The 15,115-nt window shown below is 38.2% G+C and overlaps 1 protein-coding gene across 1 annotated transcript; it reads right to left on the reverse strand.

Annotated features, from left to right (window-relative positions):
* Positions 1-9,419: 9,419 nt before the first annotated feature.
* LOC108057942 (C-type lectin 37Da-like) lies at positions 9,420-10,233 on the reverse strand. The gene is made up of 2 exons (XM_070214657.1): positions 10,003-10,233; positions 9,420-9,952 (listed from the first exon to the last, which is right to left on the reverse strand). Exons 1-2 carry the CDS (start codon positions 10,091-10,093, stop codon positions 9,483-9,485), a joined length of 561 nt encoding a protein of 186 aa, XP_070070758.1. The 5' UTR covers positions 10,094-10,233; the 3' UTR covers positions 9,420-9,482.
* Positions 10,234-15,115: the final 4,882 nt, after the last annotated feature.

Consider the following 15,115-nt stretch of genomic DNA (forward strand, 5'->3'; position numbering starts at 1 on the left):
TACATTCTTATATCAAATTTTTTAATAAAGTTATTACATTTTAAATATTAGCAAATCCAATAATCGTATCATAGAATACCATGCTAACTAGTTGACCTGTACTCAAATGCATCTATCTAGATCCCAAGCAACACTGGCCATGCAGGCTGCCGACCATAAATACAGGTAGTCGCTTACTGAATAGCTTCGTAAACGATGCCAACTGAGGGTTGGAGCTGCATATGGATTTGGAGTTGGAGTTGGAGTCCTAAGTGAATTGCCATACACAGCGCACACGACTTCATGACAATGGGCCTCTCCTCATAGCAAGTGTATTGTGCATAGTTTTGCTAAAGTCGTAGTCCTCGGCTGCTAGCTCCCGAATTTCCCCCACTTGAACAATCCTTTTGATTTATGACATGTGCGTTTTAAGTTAGATTTTTGAACCCACGTGTGCCTTTCGATAGTGCAGTTGCCTCTTCTATTAATTGGCAAAATTGTTGCATACTGTTGTGCGGTTGAAAAATGAAGTTTGGAGTCAGTTGAAGTTTTGGTTGGTTGGTTATGAACTGTAGAATCTAGAGTGCATTAAAGTATTCTAAAAATTTAAAAATTTCCAAATTATTTTTTTAGAAAAAATGTCTGTTCTATAAAATTTACTTTAAGAGCAGTAGTTTTTCATCTAAAAAATCTATTCGTATAAAAAATAACAATTTTTTATTAATCTGAAGAAAGAGTTATATTACCAAATTTAAAAATGTCGTTCCTACAAAAAAAAAACTTAAAATTTTTATAAATTATAAGACTAGTACAATTAAAGCTCTAACTAAGCAGTCATATTCATTAGATTGCTTTACAGCATCTACAGGTAAAAAGTCCAGCCCGAACACCTTTGCCTGACAAATCGCACGTTAATTTTTTGTGGAAATGCGAAAAACACACGCAACCCACAAGGATCCCAGGAGCAGCGACTACGTGAAGATGCAACTGCAGAAGAGCCGAGGACTCGACTAGGCTGGAAACCGAGAAACCAGAGGGTTGATGGCATCGCGATGAAATGTTGGCCCAAACGAGCGCCACAAATTGCGGCAGAATGCATTTTTCAAAAGACAAAACGAGAGAGGAGGATGCAATCTCAAGTGGTTATCTCCGAGGCCCTCTGGACCTGTGGGACATGGGGACCAAAGTCAACATCAAAGTTCACGCCGACAAAGCGTCGAGAGTAAATGTTTAATGAGCGAGGCGGCCGGGGAGCGTAGTTTGCTAAAAAGGAGTAAAGGATCAGGACTCCTTCAAGCCCGGGCGCAAGCCAATTAAAACAAAAGCCAAAAAACAAATGCACTTCAAGCGGGGAAAAGCTGGGAGGAAAGCGCGTTTGACAGTGTCAAAGGACCGGAGGAGGGAGAGCCTACCACGTGAAGTGTTTGGCAACATTGTTGGACCTTCCAGGACCTGCCCCAACCCCCTTTTTTTGCCCCAGCACGCACTCCAAGCAACAGTTCTTCTTTGAAGTCAAAAGGATTTTTTCCCAGGCTGCAGCGAAAATCGGAGGCACAGTAAATTAGCTACACTTCACTCCAATGTTCAGCCCCAGGGAAAGGAAAGGGGTTAAGGAATTTCCACCAGAGAGGGACGAATTTCATGTGACATCTGCTGCAGCATGGATGACGGGCTAATCAAGGTGGCAAATTAATCGGAGTAGAAAGGGACCTGATCTATTCATTAAGCAGGATTAAGGATCGAGGCACAAGGATTTCAATAGAGAAGGAAAGTTAATTTAGGACTGTGTGATCAGTGGACTGTATTTGTATTTGTATTTGTATTTGTTTATTTAAAGCAATGTACTGCTCAAAAGACTTAAAATTATATACATAGCATAAAAATATCATAAATGTAAAAAAAAAACAATAAGTAGGAGAACTAATTAAGTCGATGTAGAAAGGAACGCAATGACTTTTAGCGAATTAGCCTTGGCAGAGCACTCATAGGATATGAGGTGATAAAGTTCATTATAGTTATCACATAGGATTCGGAAGGGGTCGAAACGGGAGTAGTTTGACCTGCACACAGGAAGTGCTAATGGACGGAATCTGCGAGTAGCTCTGCAAGGAACGTTCCAATTGAGGGTGGCTAACAGATCAACTGAGTCGACGGCGCCAGTGATGAGTTTGTGAAGTAATATCACACCATAACAGGTCCGACGATCCTTTAAGGTAGGTAGATCCAAGAGGCGCAACCTGTCTCTATAAGATGGCAAACGGCGTCCCTCCTCCCAGTTTAAGCCTCGTAGTGCAAAAAGGAGAAATTGCTTTTGGACGGATTCTATCATATTTTGATAGTGCTCATATTGTGGAGACCAAACACTGGAGCAGTACTCAAGTGTAGGACGAATTAGAGAGACGTAAAGGAGCTTAGTGGTGAAAGGGTCATCAAATTCCTTAGACCAGCGTTTTATGAAAGCTAATAAGCATTTAGCTTTATTGGAGATGGTACTGACGTGGCTATTAAAACAAATCTTGTGGTCAAATAGGACACCAAGATCAAGAACAGTATCAATGCGTTCAAGTGCAGAGTGATCTATTGAGTATGTACAAATATAAGGATTGGATCGATAAAATGACATGGATTTACATTTATCAGGATTGAGCAGTAGCTTGTTGACTAGGCACCAGGATTGAAGGTTATTTAAGTCGAGCTGGAGCTGCATGTAGGAACTAGGTGAGGTCAGATGCATACACAACTTGACATCATCCGCAAACATAAGTACTTTGGAGAACTCAATTACTTGAGGAAGATCGTTGATAAATAAGCCAAATAGTAAAGGACCGAGGTGACTGCCTTGTGGTACACCCGAATATACGGAAACAGCTTTTGAATAAATGCTGTTGTACTGGACCTTTTGGGTACGATTTGTTAAATAAGAACGAAGCCATGTCAGTAGAGTTGGAGGAAATCCGAGGAGGAGGAGCTTGTGGAGCAGTAGCTCGTGGTTGACCGAATCAAAGGCTTTACTAAAGTCAGTAAAGATAACATCAGTTTGCATTGTGGATTTAAAGCCTTGACTAATGAAGGTCGTAAACTCAAGCAGGTTAGTTGTTGTAGACCGGCACTTTGTGAAACCATGCTGCTTAGAGGATATTAAGGAGCGACACTGGTGCTGCAGTTGATCGCAAATAAGTTTTTCAAAGAGCTTAGGAATAGCACTAAGTTTGGCTATGCCGCGATAGTTGCTGATATCAGATTTACTACCTTTTTTATGTAGCGGAATAAGAAAGGATTCTTTCCACATAGATGGAAATGTGCCAGTAGCAATCGACTTATGAAAAATCATAGTTAATGGAACTGCAAGTGGTATGGCGCAATGTTTGAGGACACAGCTTGGAACCATATCAGGACCCGCAGAGAATGATAATTTAATCGTGGATAGGCTACGTAGAACTTCTGCTTCATCAATTAGAGGATTGAAAATGGCGTCAGTGTGGGGTAGCTGGTAGGAGTAGCTACAATTGATTCCGGTATTATTTTTGCAATAGGTGGATTGGAAAAAGTCCGCAAACAGGTTGCCAATATCTTGATCATTCGATGCAGATACATTATTTAGCTGTAGTGATGGAGGAAATTTGTTAGCTTTGCGCTTTGAGTTGACGAAGGAATAAAATAATTTAGGATTGCTGCGAAATTCGTTTTTACAGCGTAGGAGGTAGCTGTTATAACATTCAGAATTATGCAGGAAGTAATTGGATTTAGCAACGCTGTATTTGGAAAAATCAGACTGAAGTCCTGTTTTGGCGAACTTCTTAAAAAGTTTAGTTTTTATATTTTTTAAGTGAGCCAAGTGTTTGGAAGACCACGGAGGGCTGTTAGAGTTATTAACAACTGTGGAAGGGACTAATTCATCAAATATGGAATAAAGGACATTATAAAAAGTTGAAATGGCCTCATCAAGATGAAGACTATCAAGACAAGACCAATCCACTGAAGATAGGGATCTCGACATTTGCAAATAATTTACATGCCGAAAACAACGAGTCCGCAATGGGGCCTCAAAGGAATTGGGTACCCGAAAAATGCCACTAATGGATAGTTGGAGTGTAGGATGATGAGAGTCCTCAGGAGTGGTCAATGGAGAGGTACGTGTGACAATGGCATCACAAAGGTCAGACACAAAAATAAGATCTAAAAATCTTCCATTCGCATTAGAAATTGAGTTAACTTGACCAAGAGATAAGTCAATAAGACCGTCGACAAAATCGTTTTGATCACCAGGAACGAGGGCAATTAGATCGACACAAGGAGACCAGGATAGGTACGGAATATTAAAGTCACCCAGTATTATAATATGGTCTGAGTCAGAGGCATATGATGAGATATTCTGGATAGCGGAGAGGTGTTGCATATAGATCGAAGCCTCAGAGCATGGAGGAATATAGGAGCAGGTTACAAATATGTTGCAGTTAGGAAGACATATTTTGACTGACATGAATTCAATATCACCAACATTGGGAATGGATACAACTTGGGATGATATTTCAGACTTTACTGCGATTAGGACACCCCACCTCGTTTAGAGGGACGGTCACGTCTATAGAGGAAAAAATTATTGGTAAGTATTTCATTATCAGAGCAGGTTACAAATATGTTGCAGTTAGGAAGACATATTTTGACTGACATGAATTCAATATCACCAACATTGGGAATGGATACAACTTGGGATGATATTTCAGACTTTACTGCGATTAGGACACCCCACCTCGTTTAGAGGGACGGTCACGTCTATAGAGGAAAAAATTATTGGTAAGTATTTCATTATCAGATACCGTTGGATTAAGCCAAGTCTCAGTAAAAGCAATAACGCTGGGATCAAAAGCAGCACTGTCAGTATGCAATCTGGACAGCTTACTGAGAAGGCCACGGACATTTTGATAATGTAATACAAAATCTAGTTTTTTGGAACTGACGGATTTGTATTTATAGCTGGTTCTTTCCGATCAAACTCGTGAACAATCGTATTAACTGGCCATAGTGCAGGATTTAAAGCACGGGAAAAATGTGTATCAGGCAGAATTATTTTAAATGAAGAAACTTTTCTTTTGTAAGCAAAATTAAATTTTGTTACAACAAAGTTTTCAGGAGAGGCTTGGAGCTCATCGCTTAGGTGACCTTTAATTTCATCGATGGTAGTATCTGGCCTTAGACGCGACACAAAAATGGCCTTCTTTGGCATGATTGCTTGTGGCGCTACAGCTTCGAGGCGTCTACGGTTTGCGCCTGCTGGATGACCATTATTAACCGCAGCCAGGAGGGGCCTGCGATTTCTTTTGGAGGAACCAGGACCATTATGTACATTATGTACAACCGACGATACTTGACCAGAGGATACTGGCGGTGCCGTTTTAACGGAGGATACCGACGGTACCGCGTTGGCGGATTGTGGAAGGTTGAATTGTAAGGCACCAGGATCAGGCTCAGGATGAGAGCCAGGGGCCAGGTCTGCACAGATAGACTTAGGAGTAACAAAATTAAGCACTGGAGCAGGAATTGCCAATCTAGTAGGAGACATGGCTGATTCAATGGTAGGGCACAATAATAAAGGACCCGGCAGTGGAGGCACAAGGTTATTCGAGGATACGTAGTTTTTATCGTTTACACTGGCGTTGGCAGAAACTAATGAAGCGTACATTAGTGAGCTATTGGAGGAGCCAGGATCCCTCATGGATGAAGGTGGGATAGTAGGAGTAAGGTGGTTTATTAATTGGCCAGTTGGAGGAGAAGAAAGCTTTGTTGGAGTTTCCTTAATTATTTTTAGCCCATTAAACTGGGACTCAACGGCTATCAGCTTCTCGTGAAGGTGACTAAACAGCTTCTTGATCTCCCTGAAGCCAGTTCGAGTTTGCCGCATGAAGGAACGCATCTCGTCCGTAATCTCACGGCACGCGGAGCAAGTCCAAAGAAATCCAATTCTTTTGGAAATAAGATCCCCAATACGACCATGTACGCCGACACCGGCGCACTTGCAATGCGCAGTATTCTCGCATAGCCAGCACAACAAATAAGTTTCGCCAGCAATAACGCCGTTGAACTCGCATTTTTTGGCTGAGCAGGATAGACTCATTTTTGAATGCACTCAGGTCACTATGCAGAGCAAAGTAAGAGCGGCGAAAGATTAAGGCAACGCGTGGAGAGCAGCGGAATACAGAGCAGCAAGCTACAACGTTCGGATTTAAGAGCGTAAGTTAGCAGGAGGGCTTGCACTGATCGGTGAATTTAGGCGACACGCACAAAGCGGAGAGCGGGAAAAGTGCCGTTAGAGTAATAACGGACCGGCAGCTCCGAGAGGCGTACAGCAGGAGAGCGGGAGAATAAAAACAACAACACAATACTTGCTGTGACAAAGCAGACGCTTTGTTGTTGTTTGCTGGCTGAAGTTAATTTTCTGGTTTGTTTATAAATTAAACACTTTTATATTAACTGTCCGAGCTCGGATTTGATTTGAACAGGAGGAGTTTATGAACCACAGAACTTGTAGGCTAATTTAGCGATTAAATTTAAAATTTTATCACTCAAATAAACAAAAGATTCTGGAGCAACAGAAAAACACGACCGGCTTAGGCAAAGGAGATGATCCTTTTGAGTAAAATCCTTTTGAGCGAAATCGATTGAGGAGTATTTTTTACTATTAAACCATAAAAACGTAGTTCAGTTATAGTTTTATTTAAGGGCATTAACTCCTCACTCGGGTGAAAAGTAAAAGGTAAATATGGTATTAAAAAAGTGTGCAATAAAAACTTCGTTCTAAAAATCTCTTATAAATCGGGGAAGGTAACTTTCCGAAAAACCAATCCTTCATCCCTGAAATAAATATCCAAATTAAATGTAAAAACTATTAATTTAAACATTATTTATAAGTGTTTCATAATTTCAAATTTTAAATTGAAAAAAAACATAAACCCAAATTATTATTTTATTTTAATTATTTCTTAAACTGAAATAAATGTATAGAATATAACTAACACATAATTTTGGATCTCTGTGGCATTATGCATTTTCAAAGAATAATTGCGGCTCCTAGCAAACCAAGTCTAAGCATGCCCTGTAATATCCCAATCCTGATCCAAGGCCCATATTATCCTCGCACTTTTCCTGGCTTTTAATTATGCTTAGCTGACAGCGCAAACTACAATAGTAGTGACTGTTGGGGGAGTTGGAGGAGAAGCAGGAGCAGGAGCAGCGGCAGCAGGATAAAGAGGAGGATTAGGTTGAGGAGGGGCTTTAGGCCCACTGGCGCCCGGCGATATGTGACAGCCATTTAATTTGATTTATGGCAAGTGAATAGCCTTGATTAGGACGCGTTCGCTACAATGAGAACCGACGACCGACACAGATGCCTGGGGGGCAGGATGTGTGTGTGCGGTGGGTGTGCATGTGTGTGGATGAATTTAACTCAATTTCACATAAATCAAAAATGTAGCCATCCCAAAACCCGCTCCCGAATCTGAATCCTCTTCCTATTCTTCCTGCCCCTCCACCCGCGTTCATTCATTCATTTCCCCGGTGTGCACCTTGGCGCTAATCGCATTTCAATTGTTGAAACGAATTGCGAATTGAATGAAGTGTTGAAATTTCAGCAGCCAGCTCATAAGTTCACTGAAGAAAAATATTACTTAATTATTTTAGCATTTATATTAGTTTATTAGAAAAATTGTAATTTAGCGATATAAAATCCCATAACAATTTTATTAGTAGAACTGAAAAGATTATCTAAATGAAAGTGATATGCTTATTTTATTTGGTTTTATTATAAGTTATAATTGAGTATACAAATCTTAGACTTTTTTCTATAGGACGCTTTTTCAAAAACCATAGTGAACTACTTTGTAGCAATACTAAACACAATTGAAGTCAAATACAACGTAGTACAAAATGTTAATTTTAGAATAAAATATATGCAAATTTGTAAGTAACCAATTAGAGTTTTGATATTCGCACAGTTCTTGTAAAATTTACTGGGTTAGATTTTAAAGTTTATCAAGTATGCTTTTTGATAGTACCACTAGTTGTTTATTTTTCAAATGCTTGTTTTACTTTACTTTACGTTTTTTATGAGTGTATAGATATAGATTTCCCCTATGAGCGGACAAGTTCATAAAAGTAAATCCAAAGCAGGCAACAATAAGCGAATTTAGGTGTCAAACAGCAGGTGGCAATGGCAGCCAACGGAAGTGCCTGACGTCCTTCGATTGCGGAGGGGGTGGGATTGGGATTTGGGTTTGGGGTTCGGTTTCTGGGTTCCGGGACTCGGGGTTCCGGTGTTCCGGGGTCCATGGGGACTGCGTGGTATCGTCAGAGACAGATGATATCTTAAACACACACACACTCAGACAATCACACATGACTACCCAGCCAAATGTTATCAGAAAACCAGCAACAAGCAAAAAAAAACCGAACTGTTGTACAATTTTGACATGGGTTACACCAAACAAAGGGCCACAAACCTGGTGAGGGGCTTTAGATACGTTTATATATATATATATACTTATATATGGAACCTTCTTTCGATATCATTTGGGCTGTGCCTGTGTATTGGCAAACCGCAAGAACATCAACTGATGGCAGATAAATTAAATTTTGCGGTTCTAAATGGGCAATCAATGAGGCGTTCCACAGGAGGTTTCGTTGCGAAACTCAACTTCCACTCCGAAAACTATGTGGAAATAAAATTTAAAAATTGAACAAACACCAGCCAATAACTTGACCTCCGACAAAGGAGACAGACACGGCAAAATAGGGAGAAAAGAAAGGAATCCGAAAAGTTGTTAGTGAAACTTTCAGCTACGACATCAAATATTGACTCGAGTCGGCAACTCCCACTTCCATTTTCCCTTTGCCCCCGAAACAATTCAAGTGGGTGTTGCTGTGTACAGTTGACACCTGGAATCCCCCTTCTGCGCCTTCGTTTATTGGTATTTATTCGGCAGCCGGAATGCCTAATCAAACAGACGAAGGGTACTTGAAGGGCTGCTTAAGCACACAATATACAACTAATATTGAACGCGATTCGGTATCCGCAAAGGGAAATCCTTAAAGCCTGAAGCTTTCTGTCTGAATAAAGTTAGGAACGCAAAAAAAAGGAATAAGGGTTAAGATGCTTTGCGATTTATTTGGATTGCATTTTTCGAAAGCTGGGAAATCTAAGATGAGTTAAGCAACTCGAGTCTTGAGTGGCAAATTGTCAATACATTTAAATATTCTTTACAATTTGGTACTTGATTAAAGCTGAATTATATGAAATACATGAATTATATGAGTCGAACTTTTTCTGATTTCAAGGATCAGATCTCCAAAAAAGTAAATTTTACAAGACAAAATTACTGTGCAAACTTTTCACCTAAATGTATTAAACAAATTTTTAATTTAGACATTGGAATACCATTTTATATGAATGTATTTAAACTTTTTTGACAAAATTATTTCAGACTATTGATTGATATTGATTACAATGGGTTCTACTTTCCTACAACAAATGACGGAGGTGCACGCATCATAATCTCGCACACGTATTTCATTGAACTATTCTTATGATCTCTGCAGCGACGATCATTTAGCTGAAAGTCCGTAGAGTAGTCGTATATGTAACCCATGTGTATGCAACGTTGGTTTCCGCCTGAATTGTTGGGTTGCTTGGGGGCCCAACGATTTATGCTAACGGGTTGAGCATTGGTAAACCAATTGTGAGTCCCATGGTGTCCCAGATCGTTTCCGGATGTCCAGTGATCCGAGCGTTCTCCCCTGTCTTTCAAGTACCCAGAAACGGCCTCAAACTCCTCGGGGGTTTCGAAGGTCACCAGTTCGGAACCTAACTTGCGACAGGACTCGTAGGCTCTAAACCAATTTACCTTTTCCTGCCCAAAGTAATAGAAACCTTCATTGATCTTGACGAAGGGTGACGAGTTGATAGCGTAGATATTTGTGTTTCCTTAGGATATGGGTTCAGAAATTAAATAATTAATTTTTGTTTGTGCTTACCATTTAATGTTCCTGGGGCACATTTATCGCAGGAAAATCCTAATTTAAAACTGGCAAGAACCAAAAGAGATTGAACCAATTTATTCACCATTTTGCTGTTGTCTGGCTTAGTGGGAGCAGTTCAAGCTTATTTTATACCATCTCCTTATCAGTGCATGCAGAACTGGAGTACATACATTACTGTTTAAATTCAATCTAAACTCAATCAGGTCAACATTCGAAACCCACAGCGACGTCTATATAGGTAAACATTAAAAGAAAAGATTGAGTGACAATATATATAATATATATATACTTATTCAGCAGATAAGTACGAAACAAGAAAAACGCTTAGTCGGATGACTCGACCATTAGATACCCATTACTATGATTAACAATTTTAAAGTCAATTTACCTTTCTACCACCATGTAAAATATGTAAATGTAAATATGCCTTAAAGCCCATTGTCTTTTAATTTCAATTCTGAAATAACTTTTTTTGAAATTTCACTCAGTTTATTCATGATCAGCAATCAATGTTTTTGGTATCGCTTACCGCTTTGTCGCTTGAATGAGGGTCAAGATTCTTCTGTTTAACTCGTAGAATTATGTATTGTTAATTTCTTATTTTTTTCAACGTTTCTTTGCCCATTATTTTGATTGGACACAAGTTATCACACTTCTTACATTCATACTTTTTCACGTTTGCGATGATTGGAGCTGAATTTTTACTTATGGTTTTAATTGGGGAGAACGAACTAGAATAAAACAAGAGAAAACGCTATAGTCGAGTATTTCGACTGTACCCGTTACACAGCTAAGGGGTTGCTCATAACTTTTTAATAGATTGTCAGATTTTCAAATCTACATTATATCAAAATCATCATATTAAAAAATCCCCAGTCCAGTCTAGACTCAACAGTTGACCAGTTAAAACGAGTGGGTCAATGGCTTAACAGTTGAACGCCAAATGAAAACGGGCCCAAGGGCCTGGGCCAACTTGAATGAATGAGGCAAAAGCCAATTCCATACAATTTCTATATCAAAAGGATCCTTTTTTATGCCTCAATCGGACCCAGCTCGAGGGAAATATTTATTAATTAACCATTATCGTTGACTGGACTCTGGCTGACTGCTGATTCCGATTCTGGTGCTGATGCGTCGATGATAAATGGATGTCTGAAGTGCAATTTGCATGCGGCAGAACAAAAACGGGAGAGATGTCAGAAAAAAGGGGGAGTTGTGCAGAGGAAATCAGCGGCGGCCATTGATGCCATTGAGATGTGGACACAAAACAGCCGGACGGAGGGACTTCCGGACGTGATGGCAACCTGTCCGTTGATGAGCATCATTATGCCAAAGGACATGCTGCTTGTCCTGCGGATCAGGCTCCCAAGAGTTGACAATTATGACAGACGCAGGCATCGGACATTCGTTCTCTGCCGCTGATGCTGATGCTACTGCTGGAATTAACGCCATTTTAATTGAATTTTAATATTTCACACACGACCCAACAGCCGGAAGTGGAAGTCCGCAGTTGGGCAGAGAAGGGCTTTGAAAATCGCCCAAAAACCGCAAGTAAAACGTGAAGAGTAGGCGGAATGGTTTATGGCCACCAGCCATAAAGGATGGCCTGTGGATCTGCCGCTGACTGACCAATGAAATAGCCATTATGGAAATCTGTTGCCAAGTTTGATCACATAATGGATAATGATGCATTAAATTCAGGAGAACTTAAATTGCGCCAGGAAAGCGGCATTTAACGCTTTCTAAAGTTTTTAGCACTAATCCCTAGACCTATTTAATATAGTGATTTAAAAAATAATAATATTTTAAGTTTAATACAATTAAGGGGTTTCTTGGGTTTTTTCCCACAAGGAATCAAAGAGAAACAGGAACGGAAAACTGCCGTTGTTATTTTAGTTACCCATTATAGTTATGACCCAAAAAAATTGTTTTTTGCTTTATTATGCGGAAATAAACATTTTCTTTAAATTTAGTTTAACCACAGAATCCTTTCAAATGAACTTGAAGCTTTGAATTACAAATATTCCTTAAGTTTCACTTTAAAAATCATAAAATCATCGTGAAAATGTATTTTTTAAAATAAAATTTAAGCCAGTCCCTGCTTTTTACTAATTGTTTACTAAATATTTCAAACATGGTTTTTAACAAGTAAAAAATTAAAATCTTATAAAAAACGTAGTTTTTAGAAAAAGTAAACTGCGCCGTGCTAAATAATCTGAGAATCGCAATTTCGCAAACATTTTATAGGCAAGAGTAATATTCATCCCATTTCAAGTAACCGCATAATTGAGGAGTTTTTTTCTTAATAACTGCTATCATTTTTGTACTTAACATTTAATTAAGTTTAATTCAGTCCCATCTCTGACAAATGCATATCGATAGTGTGTCGATACTCTCTAACATCAGTGTTGAAAAACCCCAAAAGTGCGAAACCAAATTAATGGCTGGCTTTTCTCGCAATATTCCTATATTGAGAAATATAATGGCAGCTCGGACTAAATACACAAAGAAGATGGTAAGTTTGTTGATCATCTTTTGAGGCACGCTAACTTTAACAACTTGTTTCAGATTAAAAGTCGCAGGATTCGAATAATTCAGGCTAAATTTCGCAAAAGACCACTGACATCTTTCGATCGACGGCTCCTTGAAGTGGAGCGCCAGGTTAATAGATTGACCAGAGAAGTCCGGGACTACAAAAAACAGTTCAGTGAAGTCATTATGCAGACTGATACCAGATACCCATTTGAGATTAACATTGGTTTTATGGAAAGAATTGAATCCATCGCTGTGCAGCTGCTGGTGGAGGGCCAAAAGCCAATTTTGGTTCTAACCTCTTGACTCGCTAAAAGCACAAGTTCAACAATTAAAAGGAAGCTAGAGATTAATACAGTTATATTTAAATGAATCCCAGACCACTATTCAAATGTCAAGTAATTCACAATTTATATTATTAGTTTTCTATTAAAAGCTATTGAAAAACAAACAAAAAGAAGTTTAAGTTGATTGAAATATATTCATTAATACTCGAACTACATTTTTGTAAAATAATAAACATAATAATAATCATAATTAAAAATTACAAAACCTTGGCAATATGTAATAATCGTACCCACCTACCTGAAAATCTCGATATTTTTTTTATATTTATTTTGAAACTATATAACTTGAACTTTTTTCTATTTTATAAAGCCTTGATTAAAATAATTATAATTTAATGTACTTTAAATATTATTTTGGTTTAAGAAACAAAAAAAATTTAAATAAAATCCACTCAAATTTAAGAGGTATGTCGTTTTGTATGTGCTGATTTCAATTTGCGATTGTACTGCTTACAAGTTCAACCTCAAATCGGCGTATAAAGCCACCAGGATGTGCACGAAAACCTGATCAAATATTTTGTCACGACCAACAATTTCCTGAAGGGACACCGATGGGATGTGCCAGTGTCCAAATATTAAATGCCATTGTGACAAACGCCGCCAACTGGCTATGAAACAGTCAACTATTGATGATGATGAGGACGTGGTGTCCCAGACCACCGGGGACCATTCGAATAGTCGCCGTTTGCAATCAGTGAGAGGGGTGTGACAAACGCAGTTGGCAATTTCTTCGTGTAACATGCAAATTTCAACGATTTTCAATCACAACTTCGCACTCAGTGCAGCTTCTCTGTGACATTTGGCCAGAGTTGGCGGTCTATACATATATTTTGATCTGAGAAATCTAACTGGCAATATAATTTGTATTATTATTTTGAGTGAAAATAACACACAAATTTATATTTATAAAAAAAATTGTTCAGGAGTTGAAAAATAAATATGAGAAATGTTTTAAAAAATCAATTAAGTTTTATTTCAACAAATAAGGGAATTTTAGAAATTTAGATTTTGTTACAAGCATTTTCTTACTGCTGATAAATGAAATAAAAAAACTAATACGTGTTTAAAATAGTATCTTACATTCCAGAAAGTTTTCCAATCACCTTTATACACTGAGAAAACTTGAGAACGAAAAAACCAAGAACGAATCTTCTTGATTTCAGTATTTTGTCTTCTCACTTTTTTTAGCACAAACGTTCTTGAAATCAAGAATAAAAGCATTTTTGATCTGGCTTTTTGAGAATACATCATTCTCGATTTCGTTTATCAAGCATGAACACTATTGAAATCGTCCCCAAGCATTCTTGAAATTGTTCTCAACTTCGTCTCAGAGATGAAAAAAAATGAGAGAGATTAAAAATGAGAGAGACATTCTCTCTGGAATTTTTCGGCAAGCAACCGAAGTTCACTTCGGCTCTCGTCAAATGCTCGTTGTTTTTTCGGCCAGTGAAGCGGAGTAATTGAAGAAGTGAAGCCAGTATGATAGACGCTGACGACACAATTTTAAAAAACCTTCTAGAAGAACTAAATCTTTTGAATGCGCTGCCATTTCTCGAACGTAAGTATTAAATAATAAAATTAGTGGTAAAATAATAACAATAATAGTGATAATTAGCTAATATATGTGTGCTTATGTCAATGCTTGTGGAAGTGAATTTCTTAGATCATGTACTTACACGGTTATGAAAAAAAGTGACGCCACGCTAAATGCATCTATGTATGTATACATATGTGTGCAGATGTGCACGTGCTAAGTTTTTATGTACATGTGTGTGTGCATTTTCTTTTATTGAATTTTAAAAGGTTCCGTTTTAAAAAATAATGTGAAAAATTACTTTAACTATATTTTTAGGCGCTGGAGTGAATTATGAATGCCTGGAGTTCATTGACAAGGAGAGAAGCTGTTCGCTTGGCGAATTACGCAAGTATGTACATTTATAATTAAACTTGTATTATTTATTGTTATTTAATTTATATATAAATCTTTGCAGTTTGGACGTACGCAGGAAGAGAAGATAAGACTATAAGTAATTTATAATTATGTAATATCTATAATAATAAATAAAAAATGAATAAAATACAACGAAAGTGGATATATACATTTTTAATTTTTCTAAAAAAATTCCTTTTGGGATCAAGAGTGGAACATTCTTGAAATCGAGAACGCCTATTCTTGAAATCAAGAACGCCTATGCTTGAATCCAAGAATATTTCTTCTTGAAACCAAG

Source organism: Drosophila takahashii, chromosome 3L (assembly GCF_030179915.1).
Source record: "Drosophila takahashii strain IR98-3 E-12201 chromosome 3L, DtakHiC1v2, whole genome shotgun sequence".
NCBI lineage: Eukaryota > Metazoa > Arthropoda > Insecta > Diptera > Drosophilidae > Drosophila > Drosophila takahashii.